The following is an 18,448-nucleotide window of genomic DNA, read 5'->3' as shown; positions in this document are numbered from 1 at the left end:
CTGCTCACCGCCCGGGGCTGGAGGCGCCTTGCTGGGCGGGTAGTGGGACCCGGGTAACTGAGACGGGAAGGCAGGATTTCCACCTGGCGGCCTTGCACCTGCTGGGAGGAGACAGCTCAGGGAAACGGGGCAACGGCGGGGACCATGGGCGGTGGGCCTGTGACCCCAGGTCCTCGAGCCAGCGAGTGGCTGATGGAAGGCCGGCACCAGGAGTTACAGGGCGGTGACCCGAAGTGGGCCTACTATTTTCTCTCTCAATTCTCTCCATTGCTCTTCTATGACTTTAACAATTAAAAAAATAAATCTAAAATGTAACCACCTGCGTAGAGAAAAAAGCCTGGAAGAGTTGGGCAGAGGCCAAAGGGAGGCCTGGTCCCGGTGCCACGGGTTTTGAACCAGCCTTTCTTTCCCTCTACAGATATTTATGATTTTATAGCAAGAAGACAGCCATGCGGTGAGGACTGAACACCTGCTTCCCACGGTGTCCCAGGTGTCCCTGGCCCTCCCACTCCTCTGGGCAGAGCCAGGACTGCAGATGTGGGAAGGCCAGGCCTTCCACCCTGTGACAGGACTAAGGAAAGCATGAGACCCACCTGCAGGGACCCCTCTGCTCCGATCTTGTCCCAGCCGGGGCTCTGAGCTCCCTACCTGCTTCAGCTCGCTCAGTACTCAACGCTGGAGCCCATCTCCCATGGCTAACTCACAGCCACCATCCCAGTATCGTCAGCCTTCCACAGATGAAGAAATGAAGGCTCAGAAAAGTGGGCACACAGCAGTCAAGTCCCCATGCCGGGTACCTGGACTTGAGACCACGAGTGACCAGCCAGCCAGGGCTGTGGGGTTTCCTTTATGGCACCCCGTGTTCAGAGGGAGGAAGGCCCGGGAGGGAGACGCCACCGTGCGGCGGAGCTGGTGGTAGTCACGATGAATGCACCTGCAGCCCAGCAAGAGTCGTTGGGGCTGGAGGGCCCTTACACTGCCCTCCAAGGCTGTAGCAGCATTTCTGGGCACCACACCCTGGCGGCCCTGGGCTCGCTGGAAAGGGGGCTGAGGAGGAAGGAGAGAGTGTTTCCATCGGGCTGTGCCTCCACTGTCCCTGCTGGCTCCCCGTCACACTGTGGCTCCTGCCAAGCCAAGTAGACCAGGGGAGGGTGTTCATTCACCAGCCCAGTAGGACTCCGGCACACCCGTGGGAATGAAGGAGGTGCCTGACCCCAGGTTGTTGCAGTGAGAGCCCTCCGGGGGGCTATAGCTCCTGATCTCAGGCCAAGGGACGCTGCCTGCTGACTCCCCAGCCATGCTTGGACTCAGTGGCACAGGAAGCACTAGTGACTCATCTTGCTCTGAGATGGGGGAGAAGCTGTCGGAGGCTGGGGTGGCCTCAAAGATCTTCCCTAACCCACCCACCCCAACCTCAAGGCCAGGATGGCTGCCTAGAATTCACCTGTGCACGGCTCTTCCCTGGGCTCCCAGGAGAGGTGCTCTCCCTTCCCGCCAGCCCCCCAACCCAAGGGCTTCTTACACCCTCCAAACTTCCAGCATTTGGTCCTCACAGAATTCCACAGGGGCAGCCTGTGTGGCGGGTAACTCATGCACCCAACGAGCTTCTCCTAAGCAGCTAGTGTTCAGCCCATCTGCCTAGGGGCACATTCCATCAGGGAGGTGGCCAGGGTCCCTTGCTGAGAAGCCCCCTGAAGCTTGATAGCACAAGACAGTATTATTTCATCCATGGGCTCTGGGGAGATGTGTCCTGGCAATAGGGGCAGGGCTTGCCTCTGATCCTGACAGTGGGAGGACTTGGGGTCTGGGGTGATGGGACAGCAGACAGATGGTGCCATTGAGTAGCGTCTTCACACCCAGGCCTGGCAGATGGTGGCAGCTGTCTGCCAAAACAGCTGCTTGTGATTCCTCCACAGGGCTGCTCCCCTTGGCTGGTTGGGCTTCCTCACAGCATGGCTGCTGGTTCCCAGTGTCTGTGTCCCAGAGAGGAAGGTGGAGGGACACATGTGCCTCAGAAGCTGCTGCACTGTGCTGGCGGTCCCGGTGTGTAGAGGTCAGCCACCACCCTGGGCAGGGGCACCGACACTGTCTGTGTAGGTCATGTGAGGAAGGGGCATGTGGGCTGGGACACACTTGCAGTTTTTGTAAAATACAGTCTCCTGAGTAGGCCTCAGAGAACAGAGTATCAGCTATAAAAATAAGTCAAATGACAGTGGATTTGCTTTCTATTGCTGTCTCACAACTTATCTCACGTTTAGAAACTTAACACACATTTATAGTCTCATGGCTTCTGTGGGCCAAGTGTCCAGGCAGGGCTTAGCAGGGGCCCCTTGTCCAGCATGCAGTCTAGGAGGTGGCCGGGCTGCAGTCTCAATGTGGGATGGGGAGGTCTCTGTCACCGGGCACCATCAGGCTGTTGGCAGAATTATTTCCTCAGATCTGTAGAACTGGAGGCCTCCCTGAGCTCCTCACCAGGTGTGGTCCCCAGCACGGGCCCTGCTCCTCAGGCCAGCCAGGAGAGGCTCTCAGCAGGGCATAAGGTGCTGCGATCACAGCTGTAGCATCCAGCCACCCTCCTGGAGTCTGTTGGTGGAAAGGGGTCACCTGTGGGTATCAACACTAGGGGTTTACGAGGCCACCTTAGGGCCCGACCCCCATGCATGTTTGTGAAAAGGTGGAAGGTTGGCTGGGTGGGGAGTGCTGGGTTGGTGGGGCTGGTGGGGCCTCATGGACACCTGAGCAGATGGAGGGGTCAAGCCCTTCAGGCCGGGAGCAGGGAGCCCAGAGCCCCTGCCTGGGAGGGGCATGGAAGGGCCCAAGGTGGCTGGGTCAAGATCTGAACCCGAGGAGGCTGGTATGAGGAGGGACAGGGAGACTGGGGTGCCCACCACCTGAACCCTGTGGCCCCCTCTGCTGTCCACCATGGGACCCCACGCAGTCTGCTGTCTGCTGGGGCCCCGAGCTCATGCATTTTACTGCGGGAAGGGGGCAGAGGGGACTATCCGGCACAGCTCTCCATCCCTGCCAGAGCACAGCCGCACAGGAGGGCTGAGCTTACCCTGCCAGGCTGCGCACAGACCTCCGGAACCCCACCCTGCCACCCCAACAGTAGGTCCTCTGCGCAGAGCTCTTGTAGAGTCTGGAGTGTCATTTTTGTGGCATTTATTTAGGTTGGAAAGCCTGAGCAGGGAGCCACGTGCTTCCCACGCCCCCGGTGCCAGCGTTCCCTGGAAGTTATCATGGCAGACGGAACCTTCTCTGTCCCACAGACAGAGGCTCAGCGTCTTCTGGGCTAGGAGCCTGCTGGGGCTGCCTCCACCTCAACCTGCTCCTGCTGCTGGGGAGAGGGGCCCTCTTCCTCGCAGGGGCTGATTTGCAGTTAAAAAGCAAAACAATCAAAAAAAACAAATCCTGGGCCTCCGGAGAGTCCCTCCTCAGCCTGTCCACTGCTCCGCCCCTTCCTTTTGCCCCCACTCAAGCACGTATGGTGCACGAGAGCTCCAGTTAGGGCGCTCGCTCAGCCATGAATGAGCACACCCAAGCTCCCTGCCCTCCTGGAGCTCTCGTGCTGGTGGGCACTAAGTGAGGCAGGGCCAGCGTCCTCAGCTCAGAGGCAGGATGTGCACAGGTCTAGCTCAGGAAGGTGCAGGGGCTCCCGGCTGACCCCCAGACACTCTCCCGTCACCTCACAGCCCCTGGGGCGGGGTCCAGGCCAGCACCCCTCCAGATACAGGGGGCACAGAGCCACACTCAGAAATCACTGCTGCGCCCCCTGCCCTCCCCCCATCCACCTCCCCCAGGGGCCATGGACTCTGCCGAAGTCTCCCACCTCTTTGGCATCACATCTCCCTCAGATGAGGCAGCAACCCTAAGACCAATCCTCTTGGCGCTGTGGGATGCTTTGCCTGCCTGAGACCCGGCCATGCCCCGCCAGGGCTGAGGATCCCCCCAGGGGATGTGCCCTTCCGCTGTGGGGTCTCCGTCCAGCTGCCCCAGCACACACCACTCTGCTGCACACATGGGCTTGGGTGCAGGCTTCCCCCCTCTCCTCAGGAGGCCTTCCCTGTTCCAGCCACCCCAGCAGGGGACAGTCCACTAAGCTGTCCTCAGCTGAGGCCATAGGGCAGGGACAGGCACTCCCCTAGTTCCACCTGCCCGGGTCCCTGGGCCAGCTGCCCCTTGGCATGAGGGTCCTCATGTGACCAAATGGGCACACTCCATCCATGCAGGGGACTAGCAGGGACTAGTGACCAGGCAGAGCCCAGGCTGCACAAGGTCCCCAGGTGGGGGACTGGGACCCCATAGTGCCCCCCCGAAGACAGTGTCCGGCCTTTTCTGAGCCTTCCTGCTGGCCACTCCTGGGGACAGTGGGCCTAGCCCTGAACTGCCGTCACACCCCCTGTCCAGGAGCAAAGCCTGGGGCCTGCGAGAGGCTGTGCCATGTGGCAGATGGCAGAGCTCATGGTCCCAGGCAGGCACTGACTGGGTGGTCGGGGCGTCTTTTCCCCACTCCCAACCACCCACAAACATTTCATGTTTCAGGGGCCATGTGCCAGCCCCAGGGTGGCCGAATGCAGTGGCACCCATGGGTGGGTCCAGCTGCCCAGGGGGCCTGCAGCAGACACTGCCAGTGGTACAAAGTGAGGTTAGAGCATCAGCTGCCTCGTGTCCACCTGGTGCCCATGAGTGGTCCCAGAGAGCCCAGTCTGAGGTGCAAGCCCATGACCCCATTTATCAAGTGGCCCAGGAGGGAGGCAGCAAGGTGATCTTAAGAGGTGGTCACAGCTTGGGACCCCCAGTCCTGCCTAGTAGCCCTTCACAATGAGCCACGGGGAGGAGGCACAAGGCTGAGGGGCCCCACAGGCATAGGAGGCTTGGGTCTATGGGTGGCCCCGACACCTTGCCTCCGCCAGCCCTGGTTCTTTCTGTCCAGCCAGCCTGGGAAGCAGGCCCTGCAGGCCGAGGCTGTTGGTTTTGGTGCCTGCTGCTGCGGGCTCCAATCCGTGTCCCTGGTCTCCCCTCATCAGCCCAGTGCAGGACCCACGGCCCCCTCTGCTCCTGGAGAAAGGAGGGTGTGGCTGAGAGCAGCCACAGTTTGCCTACTGCCTACTGCTCCATGATGGGCCCGGAGCATGGACATGAGACCCTATGTCTGGGCCCATGTCTGGGTGAGCCAGGCCAGTGCTGGAGGGGACTGAAGCCAGCTGGGCACACCCCACCCACAGCTCAGGCTTCCAGAATCCACTGTCCTACCCAATCCGGCTACAGCAGGACCAAGGCCACAGGCTGGGGCCCAGGAGCACAGGGAAGAGGTCATGGCAATGGCCACCATGGAGAGAACTGGAAACCACCATGTCACTCAGCACGGGCTCTGGTGGAACTGTCCCGTGAGCCTCACACGCCTCATGCCCTCTGATGCCAACGTCCGGACGCCCCACTCCAGGGTGGAGGCCAGGGCCTTGAGGGGACAGAGCCTTCTCCCCACCCAGAGTGTGGACCAGGCCAAGGGGCCCTGCGGGGTGTGGGGTGGGCAGTGGCACGGCCACCCACTTGGAGCCCAGGCAGGCAGAGGGCACGAGACTTGAGCATCTGACTCCAGGCTGCGCTGTGGGGCCCCTGAAAGTTGCTGGCGTGCCTCGCCCAGGGGCCACCCTCTATTTCTCTGGAGGTGAGAGAAGTGGGGAGCAGATCCCCAGAGGAGCCTGTGCCCCTCCAGGCCTTGCCTCTCCCAATCCAGGGTCCCTGACACAACCTCAGCCAGGCCTCCGGCCAGGCCCCTCCAGCATGGGCACCTGTGCAGGGCGAGAGAGCTGGGAGCCAGCCTAGCTGCCCCACTCACCATGGCCCCAGAGTGCCCCCCAGGCCTTCCCCACCCCAGATGGCACTGGCTCAGGCCTGGGGAGAAGCTCCTTCTGACCTCCGAACTATCCTGGGAGGTAGGAAAGGGGCCCCACGCTCCTGCCCAGAGGGGCAGTGCCAACCGCCTGGTAGTGGTGTGGTGGCAGTCAGGAGAAGCCAACCAGTTATGGACAGAACCTTTATTGCTGAACATAAAACACCTGCCTGGGAGGCCTGGCCAGTGGCCTCTTTACTGGGCTCAAGACCTGGGTGGAGAGGGCTGGGGGGCCGCAGGGCCACTGCTGCCAACGGCTGTGGGGAACAGGCCTGGAGGCCACCCCTGCTTGGCACCCTGGAGGGTGGTGGGTGGGGACAGGGGCCAGGCCCTGGGCACACACTGGTCACGGAAGTTTCCAGGCAGGCAGAACAGTGTCCCTGTGGCCCCAGGTGGGGCTTGGTGGTGGGCAGCCCTCCTCTGGGGCAGAGTGGCAGACAGAGCCTCTTTCCTCTCCAAGGACCAGGGTCTGAGGTAGGTGCAGGTGGGTTCCTGGGGTCCTCACAAACGTGGCTTGATATGCAGAAGCTTCCCTGTGGAAGAGGGCAAAAGTCAGGTGCCAGGAAAGCCCTAGAAGACCCTCCGCAGTCTGCAACACTCCTGGGCTGGGGCTCAGGACGGGGCAGCTCTGTCAGCCCCAGAAGACCCTCTGCAGTCTGCAACACTCCTGGTCTGGGGCTCAGGACAGGGCAGCTCTGTCAACCCAAGCTAACAGGATCTGGGTTCGAGAGAGAAGAGCACACACAGGCCACAGGCCTCAGCTCCTGACCCTGTGGCCAATGGGTCCTGGTGAGCCACTGTGCCTGTCCAACCGTGGTGCAGGCTCAGACTATGGGGTAAACTGAGGCTTCTGCCTGCAAACCAAGGGTCCTCCTGGCAGGGGCAGCGGTCCTAGCTACAGGGTCTGCAGGTTAAGCCATGGGTCCCAGCACACACAGCACCAGGCAACCCCACACACTCACACCTGCAGTGAGGCTGCCAGGCCCGTGAGGCGGCCATGCTGCACCTTCCATGGGGAAAGCTGGGGTGCACACAAGCTGTGGCAGGAGGGGCAGGGCAGGACAGAGGCCCCAGGGTGAGGCGGGCAGGACCTGGAGGCAGGTGTGGGAGGAAGCAGTTCCCCACAGCGGGGGGACCTCGGGGGCTCCTGCCTTGTGAGCACCCACTCACTAGGTGCCGGCGCCTCTCCTCCCTCCCCAGATCTCCTCCAGACCACCCCACGGACACCATAGCAGCCCACTGAATACAGACGCCTCCATGTAGCTGTCCCAAGACTGGCCTTGCCCCAGTGACCCTCTTCAGGGCAGACGAGCCCACTTGCCCGAACACTGCTGTGGGCCCAGGCAGCAGACTACCCTGCTCTGACCTGTCAGCCTGACCCTGTGGCGGTGCCAGCACTGCAGCCCAGCTTCCTACCCAGAAACCATCCCAGGCACCTCCACCTGCCCGAGTGCCGGCCACAGCAGCCTTTTGAGGGGCCCACCCAAGCTGCACATGGGACCCCTCAGCACCCTGCCCACCTCTGCTGGCTCTGGAATTGGCTGCCGGGTTCCTGATCTTAAAAAAAAAATAGAAGAGGTGGCTGCCTGGGGCCTATCTGCTCCCCCACCCCAGAGACACCCGCCCAGACGGAGGGAGCGGGTGCCCAGGTCTCGTGGGGCGGGGTCTGGCCACACTCCATGCCCAATGTGGAGGCTGTGAGCAGGAGGCAGCCCCTCCGAGGCAGGCGTTTGGGCGTGCTCAGCGGAGCTGCTGGAGAAGGCTGCAGCAAGCATCTCCCATTAACGTTACGACCGTGAAATATGACAATAAAACGATAGCCGTATGGCCGCAGATTTGCTGCCCGCCGAGCTGCGTGGGGTTTATCGTCACTCAAACGCGCGGAGAGCTGTAAAATGTTTACAGAAAGGGTCGTTTGCAGCCATAAAATCCTCTTTTCTCTCCTAAACAAGGCTGAGTGGAGCCATTTACCAAGCCCCAAATGCTCACTGGGGGAGAGGGAACATCTGTTCTCTCCAGGAGTGCGCCGTGATCTTCCAGAACAAATTAACAGAAATGGGTGCTTTCTAATTAAATCAGCCCTCAGCTGGGGCAGACTGTGCAGCGGCCACCGCTACACTCGCCCCCGGCTGGCCCTGCCCCCCGGGCTGGCAGGTGCACACCTGGCGCCCTCAGGACTCACCCAGGCTCCACCTGGAGATTCTGACGTGGTGGTCTGAGATGGGCATTTAAAACTCCCCCGTGCCCGAGCCAGGCCATGCTGCCTACCTGAGTCCTTGGTCAAGGGGACCCTGGGGGCCCGGGCCCTGGGCTGGCCTCCTGGGCTCGGCGAGGACTTCAGAGAGATGAAGGAAGGCAGCTTGCAGAGCCTGCTGGAGCGCGCCACTACTGAGGCGGCCTCCTGGAGAGAGGGGGCCTCCTGGTCCAAGGAATTGAGAGGAGACAGGGAGGAGGGGGAGGCGGGGGAGGAGGAAGGAGAAGAGGAGGAAGAAGAGGAGGAGGAAGCCTTGGAGGATGAGGGAGAGGCTGACACCCCTGGGGAGTGGGGAGGCGCAGCCAGGGCAGCCACAGTGAGGGCAGGAGAGCTGGGCATCTGCCTGGTGGGGCGCTGGGCTGCCAAGGGCTTCCTGCAGGGAAGGAAGGGACAGACGTGTGAGGAGGGGATGATGGGCAGGGGTCCCAGCGACAGGCCACTCATGCTCTCAGCTGCTTCCTGCCTCTGTGGCCCCCTTGAACTCAGGGCAAAGCTGGAGGCACAGGTCAAGCCTGGCCCTTGGCCACAAGGACAGACCAGGTGCGGGGAAGGCCCCAGCTCCACACCAAGCCTGCCCTTCACCTCCAGGGCCTTGGCTTCCTGGTCTACATGGGGGCTGGACGAGGGAGCCCCAGACTCCTCCAGGGGCTAGAACTCCCACCCTCTCCCGGTGAGTAGGTGTCTGTGAAGCCCCACCTTCCTCCATGGGCGAGGGATGCCCTTGGCTCTGTCCAGACTTGGAAGTTGGGTAGGGGTAGCTCTGGGGGTCACACGACCCCAGCCTCGGCTTGAGATTCCTTTCTGGATCTGAAGCCTGAAGAGCTGGAGTCGGGTGGGGGGAGCGCTCACGCAGAGGGCCCTGAGAATCTCCTCAGACAGGGAGGAGACACCTAGGCTCACATGTATAGTGCCCACTGCCCCATCACCTGGACCCGTGGCTGGCCGAGGCTGTGCTCCTGGCAGCAGTGTCGCTGGGTCCTGGGGTGGGGGATGTGGCTGCCCGCCGACTATGGCGTTTCCGGGTACGGTGGAGCAGCTGGCACTGGGTGCCCCGGGGACACGACCCCCTGCGGGCGAAGTCAGGGCACAGCAGTGTGTGTTTCTTCTTGCACTGCAGAGAGAAGGGGTGCAGCTAGGTGGGCTTGCTGGAGGCTGTGGCCCTGCATGGCGAGAGCAAGGAGGGCCAGGCTAGCCCCCTGAGCACCCACAGGCCCCACAGGCTCTGCCCAAGTCTTGGGGCCAAAGGTATCCTTTTGGAAGGTTGAGGCCACCAGGCCAGAGAGGCTCCACGTGGGCCCTCACCTACCTGTAAGAGGCCCTCAGCAACTGGAGGCCCTGGGCACAGACTGAGAGCATGGTGGGGCGGAGCCAGCCTGGGGACTCCCAAAGCCTTCAGCCAGGCCATGGGCTCAGGGCTCTGCCTGCCCGCTACCTCTGCCAGACACTGGCTCGCCCATCCAGGCAGCCCAGAGGGAGCCTGGGAAGGTAGGTGTGGCTAGAGACAAGCAGCGGGAGGAGCAGGGGGCTTGAGCTGGGTAAGGGGAGGGGGGCAGGTCAGCTGAGGCCAGGCCGCACTGGGTCAGGGCTGGGTTGGGCTTGGCACGTGATCCCTAGCACCTGTCACAGCACTAATTATACCCGAGGGGTAGGGGGCGTGCCAGCCAGCAGGTGCTCTGGGCAGCAACATGGCCCCAGCTCTCCTTCCAGGCCCACAGGGAAACACGAAGAGGCTGCCCAAGGCTCCAGTGGCTGAGCCCAGCTCAGGGAGCAGGGTGCCCAGCCTGCCCGTCCTTTGCCCACCGCTCCTGGCCTTTGCTCTGCAGCCCAGCTGCCTGCCACCTCGTGCCCAAGGCCTTTCAGGGAGGGTATTCCCTCCCCGCCACCCTGCAGAGCCCACTGCATGGGGCACCCAAACTGCTCTTCATGGGACCAGCGCAAACTGTGACAAGCTCCCTGCCTAACGCACCAAGAGTGGCTCAAACCTGCCATGGCACTGGAGTGGCCGGAGTGCTTCCAGCTCGTGGGGTGCCACAGCCTTGAACCCATGTCCTCCCAGCCACATGGCCCCTGCTTGCCGGGCACCTGACCTAAGAATCTGTGATCTTAGGTACTGTTCCTGTACTTGGGGCTGGCCGTGAGCACCTCCTCAGAGCTGGGCCCCACTGCACCGCATACCTTCCCTGGCTCCTGTGGTGTGGCCCCCGCTGCGCCCCCCAGGTGGAAGCCAGGCTCAGGCCAGTGCCCACACCCTTGCTCACTCGTTCCTGCTACACAGAGTCCAAGTCCCTCTAGGCAGGGCCTGGCAGTGCTGTGGGGCCCAGAGACCCATGGGCTGCTCAGGAGCCTGCGGCTGGAGAGATGCTGGGTCCTGCAGGGACTTGGGGGCGAGGCATCCTGGGGGGCAGGGGCGGTGGCTGTGCCTGACAGGGAGAGCCCTACCCCCAGCACAGGCATCACACGTGTGCTGGGACGAGCCTGGGGGCATGCGGGTCCATTTTATCAGATGCAGCCATGGCTCCAACAATGGCTGGTGGCAACACTGGATGCGGAGTGCCAGCTGAAGTGGCCAGAAGGCACCTGCCACACAGCCAGTGTGAGCTGAGGTGTGCGTGTTGGTGAAAACCATGTGCCGGGACTGAGAGAGTAGAAACAAAAGAATGTAAAACATACATTTCTTCTTCCTTGATTACATGTTGAAATTTTTGATAGGTTGGGTTAAATAAAACATATGATTCCATCTGCTCTTTTTTAACCTTTTAAAGGTGGCTACTAGAAAAGTTGAAATGCACATATGACTCACGTTTGTATTGGACAGCGCCAGTCAGAACTAACCCTCCTGCAGAACACAACCAAATACCCAGGACCGGAAAGAACTTTCCGAGGTCCAGCACAGCAACTCACACCTGTAATCCCAGCACTTTGGGAGTGCAAGGCAGGTGGATCACTTGAGGTCAGGAGTTCAAGACCAGCCTGGCCAACATGGTTAAACTGCCTCTCCTAAAAACACAAAAATTAGCTGGGCATGGTGGCACACACCTGTAGTCCCAGCTACTCGGGATGCTGACGCAAAGACTCACTTGAACCTGGGTGATACAGGTTGCAGTGAGCCAAGATTGCACCACTGCACTTCAGCCTGGGCAACAGAGTGAGACTCTGTCTCTAAAAATAAAGTCACTTTTTGAAATTACCTAGGAGCTATGAAGAAAGTAAAATGATAGAAGAAAATATACAAGAAAACCCTGGACATGAAGTGAATCTTAAATTTCAAAAGGCCTGAGACCTTCATCTCAAGTTCATTTAGTCTTCAATGTTCACTAACGGAAAACCCAAACGAGCCAAACGAAAGCCCCAGAAAACCCTCCAAAGATCTGGAAATGTATCACCATCTGTGAAACAGCTACCGCAGGGCTTAGAGGAAAATGCATAGCCTGAAATGCTTATATCACAACAGAAGACCTCCCTTAAAACAGGGGAAAACAGCACATGAACTCACAGCAGAGGGAAAGAAAAATAAAACAAGAATTAAAACCAAGAGAGTTAAAAGCTGGTTCTTTGAAAACAGTAATAACTGTGTCCAGTAGGACTGATCGGGAACTACAGAGAAGATGCAAACAATGTTGGGAACGCCAAGCGTGTAACTCAAGATGCGGCACATGATGAAAGACGCCATGTGCTGTGACGAGCATCGTGCCAGTACATTTCAAAACACTAGTTAATTGACAAATTCTAGGAAAACTGACAAGAAAAATAAATCCAAGTGTTTCTATAACCATGAAGAAACTGGAATCAGCAGTTAAAAAGTAAAGCTCCAACCCAAAGGGTTTTACTTGTCCTTCTACCAAATACTCCAGGTGTACAATTCCAGTCTTCCATGAACAAATCCACAGTATAGAAATACAAAGAACACTGCTCAGCTTATGGGGCCAGAATAATCTTGAAACCAAATCTGACCAGGACTATATGAGAAAAGAACATTTAGGCCAATTATCACTCATGAAAAGAATGCAAAAGTTCTACATAAATTATAAACAGAGTCTTGCAATGTGTAAAAACACTAATATATAAAGGACCAAGTTGGGTTTATCTCAGGAATGCAAGGTTGGTTTAATATTAGAAAATCAGGCCAGGCACAGTGGCTCATGCCTGCAATCCAACACTTTGGGAGGCTGAGGTGGGCAGATTGCCTGAGCTCAGGAGTTTGCCTGGGCAACACAGTGAAACCCCATCTCTACTGAATACAAAAAAAAAATTTAGCCCAGGCGTAGCGGCGTGTGCCTGTAGTCCCAGCTACTCAGGAGGCTGAGGAAGAATTATTGCTTGAACCTGGGAGGCGGAGGGTGCAGGGAGCCGAGATTGCACCGCTGCACTCTCCAGCCTGAGCGACAGAGAAAGACTCCATCTAAAAAAAAAAAAAAGAAAGAAAATAAACTGGAAGCACACAGAAGATCCAAACCATCTGACTCCATGCTGGCCCCTCCCAAATCTCTTTCTCCTATTTCAAAATCCCATCATTTCATTCCCAACAGTCCCCAGAGCAGAAGGCAGGAAGCAGGAAAGGAGCCCAGGGAAGACCAAAAGCAAGGAGGGAATAATAAAGAACAACAGAAGTCAACGGAGAAGAAAGGAAACACGCAGTGAAGAATGCTAGCAAAAACCAAGAGCTGCTTGTCTGGAAAGGGCACTAAGATAGTCATGCCCTTGGCAAGACTGTTCCCAGAAACAAGTGAGGAAATGCAAATTAAACACAGATGAAAAAACCTCTAGATGCAACAAAGGATGTTGCAGACACACCAACATGCACCAATACGTTGTAAACCTTAGTAAAACCAATCCGTTCTCAGGGAAAATAAGTCAAAACTGGTATTAGAAAGAAGTAGGCTGGGCACAGTGGCTCACACCTGTAATCCCAGCACTTTGGGAGGCCAGGAGTTCGAGACCAGCCTGGCCAACTTGGTGAAACCCTGTCTCTACTAAAAATACAAAATTAGCTGGGCATGGTGGTACATGCTTGTAATCCCAGCTACTCCGGAGGCTGAGGAAGGAGAACTGCTTGAACCCAGAAGGTAGAGGTTGCAGTGAGCCGAGATTGCACCACTGCACTCCAGCCTGGCGACAGAGACTCCACCTCACCTGCTCTGGTATATTCTTTTTTAACCTTGATTACATGTTGAAATTTTTGATAGGTTGGGTTAAATAAAACCTATGATTCTATCTCAAAAAAAAAAAAAAGGAGCCTGCATTGCTGGGAAGACAGACCCAAAGTACCGTCCCTGTACTTCCTGCTAAGTGCTACCATAACAAGCTCAAGCCAGCTCTGGGCTGCGGCGAAGGTGCTGATGGCTGGGATCAAGTGCTGGGCTCCCATGAGCTGTTTCCTGTCCCCATCTAAGACTTGGAGTCAAAGCAGCACAGAAATGCCAATAGGTACAGGCGAAGGACAGTCCAGCAAGACAGAGTTCTCGGACAACCGCCACCCTATTCCAGCCTGCATCCCAGGCCCTTCTCCTCCTCGGCAGGACAGTTAAAAGCCAGGACATTCACCTCTTCCCCATCCCACCAACAGAGTCCATGGAGGCCATGTGGGAGTAATATTGTGGAACTCCTTCCCCCAACCGGGAGGGAGACTTCATGGAAGGCCTGTTTTCCACGCCACCCTGCACAGTGTAGTGAGGCCAAGTTCAGGGAAATGGGTTTCTACTCCCAGCTGGCAAGGAGGAGGCAGCACCTCCACCCAGTAACAGGCAGCACAACTAAGCTTCAACAGAGAGTGGTGCTCACACTGAGAACAAGGGCGACCTGAAGCTCAGTGAGGAGAGACAGCAGCACACGCCAATGCTGAGACAGGCTTCAGAATTACTTCATGAAGACGCCAGAGCAGCACCACAAAGACACTCCTAGACATAATACAGACATGCTCGAAACAAAAGAAGCAGAAAGTGCAACAGAGAAAAAGAAGAGACAGCAGAACCAAATGAAAGTTTTACAACTAAAAAAACAGTAACTGAAATAAGAGACTCTGGGTGTGGCTCAGCTGAATCGATGAGACAGAACAAGAAGACAGAACAGAAACAGGAGAAGAAAATAAGGGTTAAAAAATGAACAGAGCCTTGGCGACCTTAGGACCACAACAAAAGACCTAACATTCGTGTAACGGGAGATTCAGAAGCAGAGGAAAAAGAGCTCAAAGAAATAATAAAAACTTACCAATCTGGCAAAACACATAAGCCTATAGATTCAAGAAGCCTCAAACAGGACAGACCAAAGAAATCTACCCCAGAGGCCAGGCACAGTGGCTCTTGTCTGTAATCCCAGCACTTTGGGAGGCTGAGGTGGGCGATCACAAGGTCAGGAGATCGAGACCATCCTGGCTAACACAAGGAAACTCCGTCTCTACTAAAAATACAAAAAATTAGCCAAGCATGGTGGCACATGCCTGTAGTCCCAGCTACTTGGGAGGCTGAGGCAGGAGAATCGCTTGAACCCAGGAGACGGAGGTTGCAGTGAGCCAAGATTGGGCCAGTGCACTCCAGCCTGGGCGCCTGGGCAACAGAGCGAGACTCTGTCTCAAAAAAAAAAAAAAAGGAATCTACTCCAGAATACATGAGAGTCAGACTAATAAAAGCTGAAGACAAAGAAATAATCCTCCAAGCAGCCAGAGAAAAACTGCATCTTGCTTTTTTGAGACAGGGTCTCACTCTATTGCCTCGAGGCACAATCACAGCTCACTGCAGCCTTGACCTCCAGGGCTCAAGCAATCCTCCCAACTCAGCCACCTGAGTAGTAGCTGGGACCACAGGCGCATGCCACCATGTTGGGCTAATTTTTGGTTTTTGCTTTTTTTTTTAAGAGATGGGCTTTGCCATACTGCCCAGGCTAATCTCAAACTCTTGGGCTCAAGCAATTTGCCCACCTGGGTCTCCCAAAGTGTCGGAATTACAGGCATGAGTCATAGCAACTGCATATTACCTGTGGGGAAAAATTCAAACAGTGGATTTCTAACTAGACACCATGGAGGACGTAAGGAGGAGGCATAACATGTTTCAAGCTGAACAGAAAGAACTGTCAACACAGAATCCCATACTCAGTGAATTACGCTTCTGGAATAAAGGGCAAATCGAGACATTTTCTGATGAAGAAAAACAATTTGTCACCCCCAGTTCTACCCTATGAACTGGTGAAAGTTCTTGAAACAAAAAGGAAACAAGAGAAGAGCCCTTGGAACAGCAGGAAGGTATAAAGGACAAGATAAGCGAAACATGGATGAACATTCTAGGCTTTCCATCTCCATTCTTGAGTTTTCTAAATCATGTTTGATGGTTAAAGTAAAAACTATAACCATGTTTGTTGCGGCTCTAATGTGTGTAGAAGAAGTATTCCACACAGTTATAGAAGGGGGTGGTTAAGGGAGATGAGGGAAGGCAGTCTTCCTCACTTCACTCAAACTGGCAAAATGCTACCACCGGTAGACGTTGATCAGTCGTGCAAATATAAAATAATACCCAGGGTAATCACTAAAAAAGCTACATGGTGGTCCTCCCTTTTCCACTGTTTCACTTCTCTGCAGTTTCAATTACCTTCAGTCAACTGTGGTCCAAAAATATTAAATAGAAAATTCCAAAAATAAACAATTCATAATTTTTTTTTTCAGATGGAGTTTCACTCTTGTTGCCCAGGCTGGAGTGTAGTGGCATGATCTTGGCTCACTGCAACCTCCACCTCCCGGTTTCAAGTGATTCTCTTGCCTCAGCCTCCCATGTAGCTGGGATTTCAGGCACCCACCACCATGCCCAGCTACATTTTTTTGTTAGTAGAGATGGGGTTTCACCATGTTGACCAGGCTGGTCTTGTAAACACCACTGCACTCGGACCAGCCAACCAGGCTGCTCTTGAACTTCCGACCTCAGGTGATCCACTCACCTTGGCCTCCCAAAGTGCTGGGATTACAGGTGTAAGTCACCACGCCCGTCCCAACAATTCATAAATTTTTAAATGCATGCCATTCCGAGTAGGGTGATGAAACCTTGCACGGTCACACTCTGTCCTGCCAGGACACCAACCATTCCTTTTCCCACACTGTACACACGACCTGCCCATTAGTCACAGGGCAGCTGCCTCACTCACCAGACGGACTCTTGCGGAGCTACTTCAGTCCAAGTAACCCTTATTTTAATAAAAAATGACCCCAAAGTGCGACAGTAGTGATGCTAACAATCTGGATAAGAGAAGCTCTAAAATGCTTCTGTTAGATGAAAAGGTGAAAGTTCTTGGCTTAAAAAAGAAAAAAAACAGCCTGGGCATGGTGGCTCACACCTGTAATCCCTGCACTTCGGGAGACTGAGGAGGGCAGATCACTTGAGGTGAGGAATTTGAGACCAGCCTGGCCAACATGGCAAAACCCTGTCTCTACTGAAATACAAAAATTAGCCAGGCATCATGATGGGTGCCTGTAATCCCAGCTACATGGGAGGCTGAGGCAGGAGAATCGCTTAAACCAGGAAAGCAAAGGTTATAGTGGGCAGAGATTGTACCACTGCACTCCAGCCTGCAGGTCAGAGCAAGACTTGGTCTCAAAATAATAATAATAATAATAATAATAATATTCTGAGGTCGCTGAGATCTATAGTAAGAATGAATCTTCTATCCATGAAATTGTGAAGAAAAAGAAATTCATGCTAGTTTTGCTGTCATAACACAAACTGCAAAGTTAGGACAACAGTGTGTGATAAATGTTTAGTTAAGATTTAAAAAGGCATTCAATTTGTGGGTGGAAGACCCAACAGAAACATGTTCCAAATGACAGCAATCGGGTTCCATGCCACCCATGGGTTCAGGTATCCATATCCTAGAATGTGACCCCCACGGAGAAGGGGAGACTACTGCATAAAGATCTATACTGAAAAACACTGTAAGTCAATCAAATAAAAATTCCAAAAAGTGTTCAAGTCACCCACAGGAAGGCAGGGGGGAAAACCCAGAGGGAAAAAGAACTGATAGAAAACAAAGGTCATCAAATGATACACTTAAGCCCTCATAGAGCAATAACCACACATTAAATGTAAATGTCCTAAATATATCAACTAAAAGAGATTGGCAGAGTGAACTTGAAAACATGACTGACCCATCTGCTGTCTACAAGAAAGTCACTTCAAATATGACACTAGGTAAATTTAAGGTAAAAAGAGAAAAAAAAACATATCATGAAAACGTGACTCTAAAACAGGAGTGGCTGTACTAACATCAGAAAAAAAGGACTTCAAAGTGATGAAAATCATCAGCGACAGAGAGAAGCATTATACATGCCTGCAGTCCTGGCTACTCAGGAAGCTGGGGTGGGAGGACCAGTGGAGCTCAGGAGTTTGAGGTTGCAGTGAACTCTGATTGTGCCGCTGAGCTCCAGCCTGGGCAACAAAGGGAGACCCAGTCTCTAAATAAACAACCACGAAAAGAACGCACAACAATTCTGATGCATATGCACGAAACAAAAAAGCCATGAAATACATGAAGCAGTAACTGATAGCTATGAGAAGAGAAACAGAAATCCACAGTCATAGTCAGCGACTTCAACACCCCTCTCAACAACAAAAACTAGACCAAACGCCGTCAAGGATACAGAAGAACTCAAAAACACCTTGAACTAGCAAGATCTATGGGCCAACATTTATAGAGCACCAGCAACAGTGCCCATGACATATACCAAGACAGACCACATCCTCAGCCAGAAAACAAACTTTGAGAAGCTGAGAATTAAATCTGTGTGCTTTTAATCAATACAGATCAAACTAGAAATCAATGAAAGAAAGGTAACAGGAAAATCTCTGAACACTTGGAAACTAAATAACACACTTTTAAATAATCCATAGGGCAAAGAGAAATAAAAAAACAAAAATCCACAGGAGCAGGGCTTCATGGCTCACACCTATAATCACAGCACTTGGGGAGGCCAAGGCGGATGGATTGCAAAAGCTCCTGAGTCTGAGAGCAACCTGGGCAATACAGTGAGGGTCTGTCTCTATAAAAATACAAAAATCAGCCGGGCTTGGTGGCATGCACCTATATTGTCCCAGCTACTTGGGAGGCTGAGGTGGGAAGACTGCTTGAGGCTGGGAGCTTGAGATCAGCCTGGGTGACAGAGCAAGAGTCTGTCTTACAGAAAATTTTAAAAATTAACTGGGTGCGTTGGTGTGCACCTGTAATCCCAGCTACTGAGGAGGCTTCAGTCCAGGAGATTGAGGGTGCAGTGAGATATGATTGCACCACTCACTCCAGCCTGGGTGAGAGCGGGACCCTGTCAAAAAAAGGGG

At 54.9% G+C, this 18,448-nt stretch overlaps 1 protein-coding gene across 4 annotated transcripts in view; it reads right to left on the bottom strand.

Annotated features, from left to right (window-relative positions):
- Positions 1 to 5,874: 5,874 nt before the first annotated feature.
- Positions 5,875 to 18,448, bottom strand: part of ZC3H3 (zinc finger CCCH-type containing 3) — a 93,676-nt gene continuing 81,102 nt past the window's right edge. Inside the window, exons 10-12 of one of the 4 annotated variants that reach the window (XR_004735497.3) lie at positions 9,074 to 9,258; positions 6,856 to 8,520; positions 6,024 to 6,426 (exon numbers count right to left, since the gene is read on the bottom strand). Coding sequence is in view for 2 of the 4 variants with exons in the window: in XM_035277435.3 (XP_035133326.2) it covers positions 6,395 to 6,426; positions 8,162 to 8,520; positions 9,074 to 9,258 (576 nt within the window). In the remaining 2 variants the exon portion in view is untranslated. Of the gene's footprint in view, positions 6,427 to 6,855; positions 8,521 to 9,073; positions 9,259 to 18,448 lie in introns of all 4 variants that reach the window. The other 3 variants (XR_013527983.1, XM_035277435.3, XM_035277436.3) reach the window with 3 other exon arrangements.

Source organism: Callithrix jacchus, chromosome 16, assembly GCF_049354715.1.
Source record: "Callithrix jacchus isolate 240 chromosome 16, calJac240_pri, whole genome shotgun sequence".
NCBI lineage: Eukaryota > Metazoa > Chordata > Mammalia > Primates > Cebidae > Callithrix > Callithrix jacchus.
The sequence above is the reverse complement of the archived record's forward strand: the minus strand, read 5'-3'. Positions and strand labels throughout refer to the sequence as shown.